Source organism: Primulina tabacum, chromosome 9 (assembly GCF_025594145.1).
Source record: "Primulina tabacum isolate GXHZ01 chromosome 9, ASM2559414v2, whole genome shotgun sequence".
NCBI lineage: Eukaryota > Viridiplantae > Streptophyta > Magnoliopsida > Lamiales > Gesneriaceae > Primulina > Primulina tabacum.
This window is the reverse complement of record NC_134558.1, coordinates 38,558,018-38,575,644: the sequence shown is the minus strand read 5'-3', so window position 1 is coordinate 38,575,644 and position 17,627 is coordinate 38,558,018. Positions and strand designations below refer to the sequence as shown.

At 31.1% G+C, this 17,627-nt stretch overlaps 2 protein-coding genes across 2 annotated transcripts; one reads left to right on the top strand and one right to left on the bottom strand.

Annotated features, from left to right (window-relative positions):
- Positions 1-30: 30 nt before the first annotated feature.
- LOC142555963 (uncharacterized) lies at positions 31-3,255 on the top strand. The gene is made up of 2 exons (XM_075667150.1): positions 31-2,120; positions 2,369-3,255. Exons 1-2 carry the CDS (start codon positions 2,033-2,035, stop codon positions 3,190-3,192), a joined length of 912 nt encoding a protein of 303 aa, XP_075523265.1. The 5' UTR covers positions 31-2,032; the 3' UTR covers positions 3,193-3,255.
- A 5,026-nt stretch (positions 3,256-8,281) lies between these two features.
- On the bottom strand, positions 8,282-10,193 carry LOC142555960 (tyrosine decarboxylase-like). The gene has a single exon (XM_075667148.1). The coding sequence runs from the start codon at positions 9,971-9,973 to the stop codon at positions 8,441-8,443; it is 1,533 nt and encodes a 510-aa protein (XP_075523263.1). The 5' UTR covers positions 9,974-10,193; the 3' UTR covers positions 8,282-8,440.
- Between the last annotated feature and the right edge of the window lie 7,434 nt (positions 10,194-17,627).

Below are 17,627 nucleotides of genomic sequence, written 5' to 3'. Positions count from 1 at the left end.
AGTTTCTTGATGAGGTCATTCATCATATTGTTAACTGCATCAATGCTTAAAGGTTTCTTGATACAACCATCGAGAGCAGCCCGAATAAATGCCTGCTTCTCTGATTCCATACTGCAAGAAGTTACTCCAACAATCATGTTAGTCACCCCCATGGCTCGGAGTTCCTTGGTAGCCTGTCAATCACAGGGGATTAACTTTAACTCAGTAGTTGATTAACATATAATCAAGACAGATCTCCAAACGTTTAGAAGAGTTATGTATGACCGTAGTACTTTTTAGAATCACAGAATTTTGCGGAGAATATCTTTCTAGCATTCGTGTAATAGAATAAATATAGCCGGACGGTAATTGTTGTGTTTTAATTCGAAAAATATAGGGAATATTGCTGAATTATTAGTGAATTTTTACGCAAAAGGTAAAAAAAAGAAGCTAAACGTGCTGAAAACTTAGACTTAACAAAATGTTAATCACCTCTTGCGAAGCTAAGAACAATAGTCTATGAAAAGTGAGGGATGATGATATCTCTTGCCAGTTGCCACCCAGGCATGTAAATAAGTTGAAGAGGAAATTTCCTCGAGAGAACTTTGAAAAAGTGGGTCAATTCAACGATTGAATAACGGAGCTGCAACCTGGATTTTCTACTTTGTTGTCAGATTTTTCATTTGTCTTTTGTTTCTTTTAATTTGATGAATCACTTAAAGTTGCTGGGGAATTTTCCCTGGATATTAATGTTTTATTCTAAATTCATAAATTTTCTTTTCCTCTTTAAGAATAGAGTATCATGAATGGAGATTGTGCATATCTAAGTGATTCAAAATTTGGACATTGTCATTGATATGTTCACTTGGCTGACATTGGTGTAAAATATGATGTTTTTACACACAAAATCCGTTTGTTAGATTTGCATTATTCATGTACAATGTTAACATCAAAGCAAACACAACAAATTAATAGAGTATGATGAATTTATCATCTTCTGTTATTTATTTACTCAAGCAATTAATCTTAACTCGAGACTTTTTTAGCAATGCATCTATGATAACTGTTATTTGATTTGGTTTTCGCTACAATTTTTGTGTTTTGTTGGTTTTTTAAACAACCTAGCTTTCACACAAGGAAGTTCATATCAGCAGCATATGCACATCATTTATTGAAATCATTTCATATTTCAAATTATGACCATATCTTAACTCAATAATGTGAATGTATATATGTATGTAGCATGTATGTATGTGTGTGTATATGCATTTTACATGTAAAATTTAGTAGTGCATATATGTCTTTATTGATTGAAACAGGCGTGAAATAGAACTCCTTCGGACTGTTTAGTTCCAATTTTATATGGGTTGGACTTAATTTCTGTATGTTGTGACCGTAAATTCTCAACTAATCCACATAGAACCCCCATCAAAGGACGGAAGATTGATGAAATTTTGAGTGTGAAAACATGAATGTAACGAGTAAAAATAGTTAATGTTACATTTATTTAGTTTTCTAAAAGGGGAAAGAAAAAGAATACATCAAAAGCTGTTTTCGTTTCACCCATCGGAGGAATGTGTGTGTGTGTGTGTGTATGTCTGAAATTGGAACATTCATTAATATTAAGTGGGTGTGGAGCAGTTGGGCACATGCCAGCCAGCCAACTTTTTGTCACACAATGTCAAATCTAACTACAGCCAAAGAAACATTCAGGCATTGCCAATAATTGCGCAAAAAATAACTGTCACGCAGCGAACAATCCTCTCATTAGCTAACACAAAACAATGACAACATTATCATTATTATTGTTATTACAACAAACCAAAAAGGCAAATAATATTAAGAAAAAAGAGAGGAGAGGAAGTGTAAAACAACCTCTCTTCTTTGGATATCTCAAAATTTCCAAATTATTTAAGCAAATATTTGACTCGGCCTCTTTTCGATATTTGCTCATTCTCGGTTTCTTGGAAATTTATACGTAAAACATTAAAGTAGCCATTAGTTGTTCTTGAATTCTTCATTTTCTTTCTGGGTTATTGTTCTTAAGGAAATTATGAATAAGGTTCGTGCAAATTCGTCTCCCGAGTTAGTTCCACCGCCATTAAACATGGAACAACAATATGACGATTCTGCACTGGAAGGTACCCAAGCATCTCAGTATTATCCTATTTAGTTACCAGTTAATTATGTTTTTGTTTTGAAATGGATAATAAGATACTGTCAATCTGTTGGACGATCAACGTTTTAAATCATCGATCGTCATGAATGAATTATTCGTCCCTTTGGTAGAAAGATTCATACACGGTTGAGCTTTGTCTATTGTTTTTGTCCCTTAAATGTTGCAAGATTGCCATCCAAATTCTTCGTAAATGTCGATTTTTTTATTCAGGGGTGGCAGCCAACGTGAAGTTATTGTTAAAACTAATCCAAGATCACAAAAATGCTTGCGATAAAGACAAATACGACAGCCGGAGAATGCTGAGGGTGGCCACTATGATGACCATTCTTGATAGTGTTAGAAGCAGAATCCAAAAATGCCAATCTTTTGGAAACAAAAAATCAGAGGCGGAGCTTCGGCGTTGCAACACTGATCTGAGGCGGAACAACATCCCAAGGGACCGAAAAAATGGAAACGAGTCTCTGGACGACGAAAAAGAGAGGCTAAAACGAGAACTGAATTCATGTTTAGCCACACAAAAGAGCCTGAGTGTTATGTGCTCTAGTTTAGGGAAAGAAAGAGAGATAATGGCCACACAGCTTTCACTCAAGGTTCACGAACTGAGCGAAATGGAGGATCTCATTAATGGCCTCAAAAAGCAGAACGACAAGTTGCTAGATAAAGTAAGGGAATGTGCCTCAGAGCATAAGGAGAAAAGGTTCAATGGTGTGGGGAGAGGAGAGTCACAAGGGAACGTGGCATTGCAAGAGAGAAACAAGGAACTCTCTGAGCAACTCTTGAAGTCCCTAGATGGATACCGATCCATGAAAAGAAAGCTCAGAGAAGCACATGAAGAGAACATAGTGATGCACAACACCATTGATGAAATGGGAGCAAAAGTTATCACTAGCTTCGAGAGAGTTCGAGGTTTTAAGGAACGTATATCATTATCTTCCAGAGACGATGTTCCTGAGGACGTCCGGGAGGAGATCGTGGCGTTGGAGGGCATGTTTGACTACTTCCAAGAATGTGTGAAGCTAAAGGGTCTTGCATGAGAAGAAGTAACTTAGGATGCATTATTTGACTCCCATTTTGGCTTTAGATTATTCTAGTTTGTTGATTATGTTATGTCGAGGTATATATTTCGTCGTTGGCAACGTTGTACGTTCTTGTTTGCGTGCAACTAGTTGATGATTTATGCAGCTTATAAGGATTTGAATTCCTTCATTAAATTTTCTCAGTAGCTTTTGTTGTGTATTTGTATTTTATACAAAATTTTGGATTAATTTTTGTTATCGTTGGCTTCTCATCATTAATTGATTTAGTAGTTCACCGATCTCACAAAAGTTTTCATGTAATTGTTTTAAAACCAGTAAATCAAGGAACACATATTAGATTTTTCCCCCTCTTTTATCTATTTAATGCAACACTCAATAATTTTTCACAAAAAAAATCATTTTTTTTTTCATTTAGAGGAAAATAAAAGATTTCGATTTTCATATATTTATTATATGAATTTACGAAAATATTTTATTTATATACGTTATTATGTATATTTATTTTATCAAAAAATTTCATATTGTATTTGTATTATGTCGCTAGTATGAGTCATGCTTAGATGTACACTGAATTGAAGTTACACTTAAGGGAAATAAAAGAATAATTAAAATAAAATAGATGTAATTTAATTCAAAGATATTTTTGTAATTTATGATTAATCAATAACCAAAAACTTATAAAAAAATATATTATATACATATTTTTCATGTAAAAGAAGTATTATATAGTAACATACTAACATGTTGCGCTGATCGAACTTCCTTGGATAAAATACTTTTTACTTCTCATGTACTGATAGAAAATCTGAAATGCAGGAAACATATAAAAAGAAGACCTGCTGCATAAAAGAACAAGGCATTGCCTAAGCAATTCTACATGAACACTTCACAGAGATGGATTTGATAAGCTAATATCGGCTTACTTGATGGTTCTTCTAAATGGTTAGCCTTTGCACTACCACCACCATTCTACCCTTTTCCAAAGGAAAAATAGAAAATAGAGACAATTTGATAGCTATCATTTTTTTCATGTGAATGCTGCGCTTTGTTCTGTTTCACTTGTTGCTTACATTTTTATTCAGTCTATACTTGCATTTATTAACTAATGTCAAGATAAGGATTTTGACAAGATAATGGAATATCTTTGCTGTATAAGATGTTTTTCACATCAGAAATGAACAGTTAACGAACGTCTTCAGCTTAAAAATGTCCGGATGCCACATCCTTTCTCTATGCTGGTCGAAGTTTCACATTTTGGATTCTTTGGATTTGCAGATTTTCAGTTCTAATTCAACTTCTTCATATTTGTGCATTCCTGAGGTTGCTTATGATTAACTTTTTAAAATTTATTATGCCATTTTTCTGGACAACAGCACCTATAAAGGTGGATCACAAACGGCTCTCTAACCAGGTTGATTATGAAGGAAAGAACACGCAAATTAACGAGGCACATCGGTGACTGTAAGTTTGATAATTTCTTGAAAATTCATATGTTTTATTTGTTTGATTTGATTTTTATAGTTTATACCTTCAGCCAATCTGATTATGGAGTAATGAAGGTCATTTCATAAAAGAAAAAATTAAAGTAATTTATTTAGTTCTATTATTATTATTTTTTGATTTGGGGAGAAGTTTACGGCATTTGTGTTGTTATAATTGAATCTCGAATCATATATTTTTATTTCAAATTTGAGACATTGATGTTAAATATACTATATATCGTTGGCTGGTTTGCTTCTATTTTTTTATGATTGAAAAATGTCGTATATTGGTCCAATTTATTTTTTTTAAAAACCTAGGCGATTTATTTTTCAAAAATAATTACTCAATTTGTTTTTTAAGAATTATTTCCTTTATTTTTAAAATAATATGTGGAGTAAAGTTGTGTATAAAATTAAATCACCGAATATTTTAAAAGTAAAGGAAATATTTTTTTAAAATAATTATTTTTCCAAAAATAATTGAAAAATATTGGACCGCGCATACATAATGAAAAATATTAGGACTAGGACTCTTTTTTGTTTTTGTTTTGTTTTTTTTTTAAAAATAATTTTAAAAATAAATTAATTGCAAAAATAATGTGATTGACTGATTTCCTTGAATTTTTAAAAATAATGAAAAAGTCCATCTTAATACATCGAAGGATGCTACAAATTAATTAATTAATGAAATGTCCACCAATCACATTGATGCACAGAATACAAAGTTGGAGGCTTTCGAATAACCAAATTTAGGATAGTCAAAATTATAATTAATATTAATAACACTATACTTATCTCTATTCAATTCAATTCTAGATAAGATTATCCTTGATAATTACTTTCTTTATATTATAAATTTTATATTTATCTTAAAAAAAGTCATTTATATTTATCTTTAAAAAAAATCAAGTACTGTATAATTGTTCGTCAAAAACTAAATTTAATATCTTAAAAAAATTTCGTATGCAAATACATATAAAATAAAAAATATTTTAATCTTAAAATTTAATGTTATTCATAATTTTCTGATTATATAATTTATATATTATCTCAAGGTTTTGTAGAGTATACAAGATGTTAGTAAATATTTTTTTTATAAAATATTAAAAAAATGATACTAAGACATTATTTAGACTATATTCATTTCATGTAGTTTCACACTAATTATTAAAATTAATTTATCGTTTTTTTCCTAGAAGAATGTTTATTATACAAATATATTCTATGTAAATTTGATAAAATATATTTTGTTTTTTAAATAAAAATTGTATTGTAGCCGTGTGTCTTTATAAATATATTGTGATTAATATGGAAAAAATATTAAAAACGTGAAAATGGAACATTACTTGTTTTTTAAAATTGGAAATAGAACATAAATATTTTGAATATTTTTCTATATTTAAAGATATTGAAAAATATGACTATAATAATTTGAGGAATTAATTTTTTTGATATCTTATTTTATGAATTGGAAATACACAAAAACTAATGTGAGACAGTCTCGTGAGTCAATTTTGTGAGATTAATATTTTATTTAGACCACTGATAAAAAAATATAATTTTTTATATCAAAATATTACTTTTATTATAAATATAAATATTATTAACTCGTCTCATTAATAAAAATCGAAAATATTAAGAAATATAATAAGAAAAATAATCAATAAAAGTTGACATTGTCAATTTATAATACAAAAATTCAAAATGAATCTATTTAACAAATATAATAAGTGTCCTTGTATATACAATTAATGCAGTGTCCTCCAATGTCAAATTGCAACGCCCTACCATTCCAAGAAATCACCTTAGTTTTAAAAATTCTCCCATTTTACTTTTTTTTAAAATATATATATATAAAATAAATCAACAGTTGAACGCCCTTTATTGTTGTATATTAAATAAAAAAAACCATTAATGGTGAATTTTAATAGCGTGAGTGGGACTGAATAATATGGTAGGTAGGTGGGGAAGTAATTTTTTTTTAAAAAAAATCTAATATAAATAAGTAAATAATTGAGCAGATGATTTTAAAATTGGTTAATTATTATATTCGAAAAAGTATCACATCTATCGTTTGTAAATGTTTGAAAAAATGAACATTGCTTGTTGTATTCAAATGTAGAAACTATAATTAATTTATTTGAAAAATAATTAGATTTGAAATGTGAAACGACTTGTAACATCGAACACTCGTCGTTTTATCAAAAACTACAGTCGATGATAACGGTAAAAAATTATAACTAATAATAACGATATACTCAAATAATTTAAACAATATAACAACTCAAACATCACATTTCGATTGTTTTCTCATTATGGACAATTATCACACCTCTAACAACCTATATCCAATAACTGCACTAATTGAAATAAATGAGATTGCATTTCTTGCAATCAATTAGAACTGAACTCGTGATCTTGTCTCTGATATCAATCGTATGATCAAGCGCTTGTCGTTATTTAAAAAATTATAGTCGATGATAACGATTAAAATCAAATATTTAAATTATACAACATTCCAAGTATCAAATTTCGATTACCCTATTAACATAAACAATTGTTGTACGAAAACATGAATAATGCCATCAAATTTATGGTTGTGTATAAATTTGTAATATTGTGGATCACACGTAATATAAAATAAATAAATACTGTAAATATGTATGTATACATTCATCCCCATGTAATATAAAATAAATAAATACTGTAAATATGTATGTATACATTCATCCATGGGGAAGGTGGCAGACTCGCAGAACTAATGGCACTAAAAAGCACGTGGTTGTATCGTAGCTGCACCAAACATTCAAACTTGACCATTAGGTGAAGGATGGAATAGAGACGATGCAGTAGGTGTTGGCTATTTTTATTTTTCACCTTTTTTTAATTAATATTTTTGTAATTTTTTTTTATGACAATGAAACTGACATTGTCTTATTTATGCACATTATTTTTAAATCTTTTTAGGAGATATAATTGAAAGTTATATACATTTACTATAAAATTTTTGAATGTAGGTCATTTCTATATATATATAGCTGGCATCGTACAACAAATGATATTTAAAGGTATCTTCAATGATTTGTTGGAAAATATAACGAAATTCACTCCCAACTGCCTGGGGGATGGTAGGTAAGGCACATGTCCACACGAATTAATTATAATAAATTGAGTTGAATTGTACATCAAGACTAATTGCTGCTGGCTCATGTGAAAAATCTGTACATATTTTATTTTAAAAATTCAAGCTTTATATAAGCTAGGTGTTGTAAAAAAAAGAAGTTTTATGTCTGATTTTTTTTAAAAAAAAATTAGACATAAAGTCAATTAAATCAATATGGTAATTTTTTACCAATGTATGATTTTCAAAGTTCATGTCATACAATTCGATGTAATGGTAATTTACCAAAAAAGAAGAAGAAGAGGGTTTTGAAATGTATAAAAGATGATCTCTCGGATTAAAATTGAAAACAAGATCCAAATATTTCCTTGTTTCCAAAGAAGCAGGTATAATGGCCTATATATGGAACTTAAAATTCAAAACAAGGTTTCAAGTTATGATGGGACGCTAGAAATGTCGATTTCATGAGTCATTTTCGCAGCTATTTCAGAGAATGAAATGATAATTTCCCAAATCAAGTAGAATATTGTAATATATACACTAGGAATCAAACAATATTACATTATTCAATTTCACAAGCTGGTTTTCTTGCCCGAAGATAAAAGAAAAGAGAAAGGAATTCGTACTTTGGTTGATACATCGATCAGGACATGGTAAACAACGCATTTGCATGTTCTTGCACGACTTTCCAGGCCAGGATTACGTGCCTGTTTTCAGTGAGACTTGCCCCTACAGCGAATCGCATAACATATTCCCCACCAATCACGGCGTGTGTCATGTAAATCTTCCCGGATTCGTTAATGGATTCCAGCAGTTTGGCGTTGAAATTGTTGGCCGCTTCCTCCTTCGACACGGTGTGGTGCTGTGGCAGTATTGCACCGATTTCGATTGGCGAGATGCGGAAGCATACGGTGGCAAAGTTCCGGGGGACCACCACTTCGAACCTCTTATCCATTCCTATCAACCCTTCGAAATTCTTTGCCATTTTTATGTGGCTTCGTAGGAATTTTCTGAGATTTGAGACGCCGTAGCTGCGGAGGACGAGCCACAGTTTCAGGGACCTGAAGCGGCGGCTGAGTGTGATTTGCCAATCTTTGTAATCAACCACTTGCTTCGTTTCGGAGGCTTTGTTTCTCAGATACTCGGGATATGTCGACAGGGCTTTTATCAGGGCGCTGGGATCTTTCACCCAGAGGCAGCAGCAATCCAACGTTGTTAGGAACCATTTGTGCGCGTTAAAACTGAAAGAGTCAGCGTTTTCTACTCCATTCAGAAAATGGCGGTACTCCGGGCAGATGCATGCGCTCCCTGCGTATGCTGCATCCACGTGAACCCATATCCCGAACTCCTTCGCTACCTCGCACAGTGGCCCCAGCGTATCAACCGCCGTCGACGATGTTGTCCCGATGGTGGCGCACAGGAACAGAGGCACCAGCCCCGCTTCAATGTCGGATTCAACGGTCGCGCGGAATGCTTCAGCTGTCAGCCCGAATTCGGTGGTTTTTGTGGTAGCAACTGCCCGGAAATTATTGGGGTTGATGCCAGCTATCTGAGCTGCCTTCTGCAGAGCAGAGTGGGTTTGATCCGATCCATATACCACAAGCTTGTTGATATTCTCCCTCCCAATCTTCTTCAGCACTTGATCCCTGGCACCGACAACAGTGCAAAGTATCGCCTCGCAGGTGGTTCCCTGCAAAACGCCGCCTCCCCCGCCGGAGAAGAGGAAATCCGATGGGAGATCAAGCATTTTCCCCATCCAATCCATGACGATGCTCTCAAGTTCGGTGGCAGCGGGAGATGACATCCAGTTGAACCCAACAATATTGAATCCAGTGCTCAGCATTTCTCCAAGAAATCCAGCAATACTGCCGCTGGATGGGAAATATGCATAATAATTAGGACTTTGCCAATGAGTGATCCCTGGGACAATGTCCTTCTGCACGTCAAGAAGGATCTCTTCAATGGGTTCTGGATCACTGGGAGCAGCTTCGGGTAACCTCTTCCGGAGATAACCTGGCTCCACCTGGCTACGAACAGGATACTTCTCAACATTCTTGTAATAATCAGCAATAAAATCTATGACCATGTGACCTTGCCTCCTGAACTCCTCCGGGTCCATAGGCTTAATAGTTCCAGAGAATCCATTTTCGAGTTTTTGATTCTGAACACTCCCCATTTTACTTAATCTAGATCTTGATAAATAAAAACTGGTAAATTCTATTCTCGGCTGATCGTGAAAGGAATTCTTTCACTATTTAGCACAAGAAAGAATATGAGAAGGAAAGAGTATTAGATTTCACAGATTTCTTGACAATGTTTACGAGGGTGTAGACAGCTATATATATATATATATAATATATATATAGAAAGAGTCGACCTCCGGAGGTGGTAGATGGGAAGAAGGTTTCCAGTATTTTTATGAGAGTTGGTAGTTGTGGGGCAATATACCAAAGCGTTTTGGTCTTCACACCTGTTCAATATAGGCAGCGCCCATTACTAAAACGAATGGATTTTAAGCGTTTATTTAAATTTAAATTTAAATTTATCATTTCTGTTGTCCATCGATAATTTGTCAATTTGGCTATTTTTTTTAATATCAAGTGGGAACGTGTTATCACTATTTTTTAAGTGTGTGCTGGATATTTCAATGGTATTAAATGAGATTTTAATTATCTCAAAATTGAATATTAAATGATATTGATTACTCTCTCGGTGGACTCGATCCTTTGCTTTAATTTTGATTGAGGATTTCAACTTCTTTGCAAATCAGATGTCAACAAACAGTAAAGGAACTTGATGGTTTGGGATTCTCTTTTCAACATCTTGATGGGATCTGCATAATGCTAGTAAAATTGAAGTGAGAGCAAGAGAAAACTTGATTTCTTTAAGACGAATTTGTTTTGAATAAGATATTTACGGAATATGACAATGGTCTACCAAATTATAACGACTTTCAACTTATCATAAAATCAAGTGAACTCTCTTTTGAGAAGAAAGAAGAAGAATATCAAAATAAATGCAGAATGCTCTTATTTTGATCGATTATCTCAGAGTTTAAGTAAAGTTGTCTTTCCTTGTGTTATTTCATAATGATCAATTGATATATAAGTCACAAATCAAAAAAATGTGACTAAAAGAAATTTTTTGATGACAATAATATATGAAAACTCGCAACTCTTGGTAAACAATGCCTCCAGATGCCTAAACACTCCTTCCCTGTTATGAAATTTTCAAGACAGCAAGGAAAGTGCTGAGGCGCATCTTTACAGGCGCCTCAGCACCTCCTAAGTGCTAAGGCGCCTATTTCTCTGCCCTTAAATTTGGTGGTTGTTTTTTATGTTCTTCTCGTTCCAAAATATCGAATTTCTCTTTTTTGCCATTAAGGTGGAAAACTGATCGTGAATTCGGTTTATCCCAAATTTATTTAAGAAATTTGAAGGAGAAAAAGACATCACTTTTTCCGAGGGCAGCAAGGGAAGTGCTGCTTAAGTCGCACTTTTTAAGACGCACATTTGAACATTTTTGTTTGGTCATTTTTCTCTGTCTTTTCTTTTGCTTAATTTCGATTCATAAGCTCAAACATTCAAACAATCTCCCACATGAATAAAATTAATGCATAAATATACGGTTCGTTGTGTCAAGAGAGGTTACTTTTGACTTTGAACCTTATCACCTTCATTTAAATTGCAACATGAAGATAACTAAACTCGTGAAGATATAAGAAGAAGAAGACAGTCAATATGAATACAAGTGTGAAGGAAAATCTGATTATCAAAAGTTGTTTTCTCAAAAAATTGTTTTCGTGTTGTATTTGAAAAAGATTTTAATCATTAAGGACATGTTGTTTCATCTAAGAGATTTTGTTCATCCAAAATTTTGATGAAAAACATTAATGAACACCATTTAAATACAAAATATCATGCAAAGTAGCAACCTTTGCCAGTCTGCACCGCCAGGCGCCTAGGCATCTCCATCTCTGACCTGAAAAGTGATTTCTTTTACCTTCTCCAATACTTGAACTCAAGACTTCTAAGCTTAAGTACATAGATTCTTAGATTATTGTACCGATTGAAATTTGTCACGACATATACAACACGTTATATATAATTGATATATCATTCTTGTTTCTATAAGACGCCACTAAAATTTCAAGAATTTTCTTAAAATCAATAATGAAGTATTGAATCCTTGAGCAAAGAACTACTTGAATGGAATTACTCAAATTCATGCATTTAACATAATCCTCATTGTTCATAATTTATAATCCTTGTATTCTGCACAGAAAAATAAACATGCTCATAGTTTTTCAATGAAATGATTTGAAAGAATGTCAAATTTAAAGATTAATACAAAAAAGAAAAATCAAAATTTCAAACCTGATATTTGAAATTCAGCGGTTCACAAGTCATCGTATTGTCACGAGACTACATAATTTGAAGTCGTTCATTGTCATACGTCTTCAAGGTTGCAAACCAAACAAGAAAGAATCCAAATAGGTTTAATTTCGCCTTAAGATTGTTGGGGAAAATTCTCTTTAACAATCATAAGATGAACTTTGCTAATATATCTTCATAAGTTTAGTTATTTTCAAGTTGTCTTCACATGTGAACGAAGCAATTATCTGGGGTGAGTCAAGAAATGGGTTTGATTTGGATATCGTGACAAGGTGGGTAGACCTAAAAAAAATACTATTAATTTATTTCAATATATTTTTTTAAAAATAAAGGCACACAATGCATATGCTTTAGATTCTACATTTATTTTATGTAAAAATAAGCACATGGCATGTGTATCTAAACACAACGTTAAAAACGTAAAATTATATAAAAATCCAACATGAATTTTCGTTATTTTTTGAATTATTAAGGTATGCGATTGTCAATAATTGGTAGAAAATCATTCCAATAACGTGAAAGAAGATAAAGAAGCATGTCGTGTGACATGCATGCTATTTACTAATGTTTCATAATGGTCGATATGTTATCTTTGAACGCGTGATTATGTCATGATTTTTTCACATAAAAATTAATTTTGTAATATTTTTACTATTTGCAGGACATATAAACTATTTGGAATTCTGAGGTAAAAAAAATATATTTTAATTTTATTTATTTTTTAAGGAAAAATGGTTTATTTGTAAAATACACATATATATTATTCCGGAATCTAAGATTAATCAGTTGAACAACAACAATAAATCATGATATATGAGAAATAATTCGTGTTGCATGCTCGAATTTGTTTATTTATTTATTCTGATAAAATATTACGTATAATTATTTCTAGTGTGAGCGCTTGCCCGTTGCTACTGCACGTGTTGTTAGATCTAATAATAATAAATTAATCTTAACAGGATTTATCTGTAATATTGATTAATTAATTAATTTTCTAGAATTATTGGGATCTCAAGAATATTAATTAAGAGACATCAAACAATTCTAGCTCATCTATCTACATTTTAAAAGTGTCATATATCTCATTTCTATTACCATGAATTTATTTGGTCACACACACACACACATATATATATATATATAACACAAACATATTCATTACAATGTGCTATATATGATCCACATCATATTCGATCCACCAATAAAGTATATAAGAAATTATAATAGGTCTATCGTGAAACGAGTCAATCATGTTCATATTTACAACAATAAATAATATTTTTGACATAAAAACTATTATTTTTCATTGGTGACTCAAATACAAAATTGACTCATAAAACCGTCTCACAACAACTTTTGTAATGAAATTTAGAGAATCATGCGACGTGATTCATGAAGGCAACAATTCATATTATTTGATGTAACATTTATATCTTTTTAAATATTTTTATTATAATAATTCTACAAACCTTTCTCATTTTTAACACTGGCTGCAAATTTCCTTCTTCTAAAATAAATGTTGCCCCAAAAATATTATAATTAACACTTGCAATTACACCCGATAATTAAAAATTAAAGTTGCTTGTACAAGTCAATTATTTTTAATAGTTTCATTTAAAACGTGATTTATGCATCAACCTCCAATTAGCTCGCCGTCCACTCTCCGCGTCTAATTAAATGGTTGTAACATAATTTAAGGGATCCATAGAAATTAATTGAAGCCATTTCTTAATCATTATTTACATTTTAAATCGAACATAGAGTATGTCATTGTCTTTAAATGACAGCATAATGAAGTTCCCTACAAAAGGAACACTAATACATATTTTTACAGTATAATTGAAGTAATTATCTGGGATGAGTCAAGAAATGGGTTTGCTTTGAATATCGTGACAAGGTGGGTAGACCTAAAAAAATACTATTAATTTATTTCAATATTTTTCTTTTTTTAAAAAAAGCGCACACAATGCATATGCTTGAGATACTACATTTATTTTATGTAAAAATAAGCACATGGCATGTGTATCTAAACACAACGTTAAAAACGTAAAATTATATAAAAATCCAACATGATTTTTCGTTATTTTTTGAATTATTAAGGTATATGATTGTCAATAATTGGTAGAAAATCATTCCAATAACGCGAAAAAAGATAAAGAAGCATGTCAGACGACATGCATGCTATTTGTTAATGTTTCATAATGGTCGATATGTTATCTTTGAATGCTTGATTATGTCATGATTTTTACACATAAAAATTAATTTTGTAATATTTATAAATTACTATTTGCAGGACATATAAACTATTTGGAATTCTGAGGTAAAAAAATATTTTAATTTTATTTATTTTTTAAGGAAAAAAATGTTTTATTTGTAAAATACACATATATATAATTCCGGAATCTAAGATTAGTCAGTTGAACAACAACAAAAAATCATGATATATGAGAAATAATTCGTGTTGCATGCTCGATTTTATTTATTTATTTATTCTGACAAAATATTATGTATAATTATTTCTAGTGTGATCGCTTGCCCGTTGCTACTACACGTATTGTTAGATCTAATAATAATAAATTAATCTTAAACAGGATTTCTCTGTATTATTGATTAATTAATTAATTAATTAATTTTCTAGAATTATTGGGATCTCAAGAATATTAATTAAGAGACATCAAACAATTCTAGCTCATCTATCTACATTTTAAAAGTGTCATGTATCTCATTTCTATTACCATGAATTTATTTGGTAGAACACACACACATGTTTATATATATATAAACCAATTGAGTCAATGGTGTCTTTTTTTAAAATAAAAAAGAAATTTTTTATGAGGTTAATTAAACAATTTGTAACACAAGCATATTCATTACAATGTGCTATATATGATACAGCATATTCGATTCACCAATAAAGTATATATGAAATTATAATAGGCATATCGTGAAACGAGACAATTATGTTCATATTTACAATACTAAATAATATTTTTGACATAAAAACTATTGTTTTTTCATTGATGACCCAAATAGAAGAATAGTTTCACAAAATTGACTCGTAAAATCGTCTCACAACAACTTTTGTAATGAAATTTAGAGAATCATTGGACGTGATTTATGAAGACAACATACATACATATTATTTGATGTAACATATTTATCTTTGTTGAAAAATATATTTAAAATGTATGTATTGAATATTTGAATGTTGAATATTTGAATGTTGAAAATAAGAGTTGTAAATATTGAAAATTAGTGTGTGATGATGTAGGTAATGATGTATTTTATTTTTGGATTATTTGTAAAGATTTCCTATAAATAGATATCTCATTTGTGAAGAAAATCACAATTGAGTAGAGAGAAAAATATTATAAAGTGTGTAGTTTGGTAAATTTTGAGAGTTTGAGATTTTTACTTTTTATCATAAATTTTTACTTTTTCACAACACGTTATCAGCACGAAGCTCTAAAAGTCCTCCATCCTTTTCCAAGCTCCAAACAGAAGAAAAAAGTAACAAAAGTAATAATATTTATTTTACTGTTATTTATTTATTGTGTATATATTTAATATATAATATAATGTTATTATTAATAATAAAAATAAATTTTTCAAAAACGTGTTATAAATCCTGGGAGGATGTTAAGACGACATCCCACACTCCCGGTAAGGGATACGACAAGTATAAAAGCTTATAAAATTTTTAAATAAAATATCTTATGACATATCATAATAGTAATATGATATGATATACATAATTATTTAAATATGTCTAATATTATATACATCATATTATTACCATAAAATTATACAAATACATACCTTTATTTTTTTTATACACCAACGGTCATAAACGGTAACAAAACGGCTAGTTTTTGCCCTATAAATATGATCTCATTAACACATTCAATCACTCCAACTTTCTCTTCTTCTCTAAAAATTATTCTTCACTAAATTTTCGAAGAAAAAAGAAGATGGCTTTCTCAAGGTTATTTTTAATTATTTTGGTTATCATACTCACAAGTCTTTTATTTATCGGAGAATATCCTCCTCGTGTGTTTTCTTTATTTTTACAAATGCTTGTACTTGTTGTTCATCTATTACTTTGTATTGCAATATTCATTAACTAATAAAATGCATCGTAATTTTTTTTAGTACCACCATGTCAAATTTGACAAAGCTCGAATTTGTTGCGCTCGACATCACGGGAAAAAATTATATGCCATGGACTCTCGATGTAGAAATGCATCTTGAGTCATTGGGTCTAAGTGAGACAATAAAAGAAAATGACATATCGACATCACAAGAAAAGGCAAAAGCCATTATATTTTTGCGTCGACATCTCGACGAGGGATTGAAATGTGAATATTTAACTGAAAAAGATCTCATGGCTTTGTGGAAAGGATTGAAAGAAAGATTTGAACATATAAGGGAAGTTATACTTCCGACCGCCCGTGATGAATGGAATATGTTAAGATTCCAAGATTTTAAGAAAGTCAGCGATTATAATTCAGCGATGTATCGAATAATCTCGCAGCTAAAATTTTGTGGAAATGAGGTCACAGAATCAGAAATGCTTGAAAAAACATTTTCCACGTTTCATGCATCAAATATTATTGTACAACAATAATATAGAGTACGTGGATTTGCGAGATATTCTGAACTCATCGCCTGTCTTCTTGTGGCGGAAAAAAACAACGAGCTATTAATGAGAAATCATCAGTCCCGACCCACTGGATCAACATCATTTCCAGAAGTAAATGCTGTAAGTAAAAATGAATTTAAACCTGGAAACCAAAATCAAATTCAAAGACAAGGTTTTGGTCGAGGCCGAGGTCGAGGTCGTGGACGTGGACGAGGACGTGGAATTGGCCGTGGTCGTGGTCGAGGCCGTGGTTTTGAAAACAATAGATATAGTTATTTTTATAATTCATCTCAAAAGAGCGTCTCAAACCATCCACAGAAAAGGCATCATGAGAATACAAGTGTTAATGAGAATCACTCAAAAAGATATAAAAGTTCTTGTTTCAGATGTGGTACTCCAGGACATTGGTCCAAAATTTGTCGAGCCTCTGAACACCTTTGTAAACTTTATAAAGAATCATTAAAGGGGAAAGAAAATGAGACCAACTTCACTGAACGCAGTGACCATTTGAGTGATTCAACTCATTTTGATGCTGGTGATTTTATGAATGATTTCTCTGGAAATGATCAATATGTTGGTGGGATAGAAATGAACAATATTGATGCTGCAGATTTTCTCAATGATTTCTCTGAAAATGAACAATATAGTGGTAGAATATAAATGTACAATAATTTATTTTTCATGTATCCATATAATGTTTTATTGTATAATTATGATATGTGTTATATTTAAATATATATTGCCAGTAATTTTATTTCATTGCATATTTTTTTGAAGTTCAAAAAATGGAAAAT

Bases quoted from the DNA above. Each gene is read 5' to 3' on its own strand.
- LOC142555963 (XM_075667150.1), top strand. From the start codon at position 2,033: ATGAATAAGGTTCGTGCAAATTCGTCTCCCGAGTTAGTTCCACCGCCA. The intron at 2,121-2,368 runs GTACCCAAGCAT...TTTTTTATTCAG, and splicing joins TGACGATTCTGCACTGGAAG to GGGTGGCAGCCAACGTGAAG.
- LOC142555960 (XM_075667148.1), bottom strand. From the start codon at position 9,973: ATGGGGAGTGTTCAGAATCAAAAACTCGAAAATGGATTCTCTGGAACT.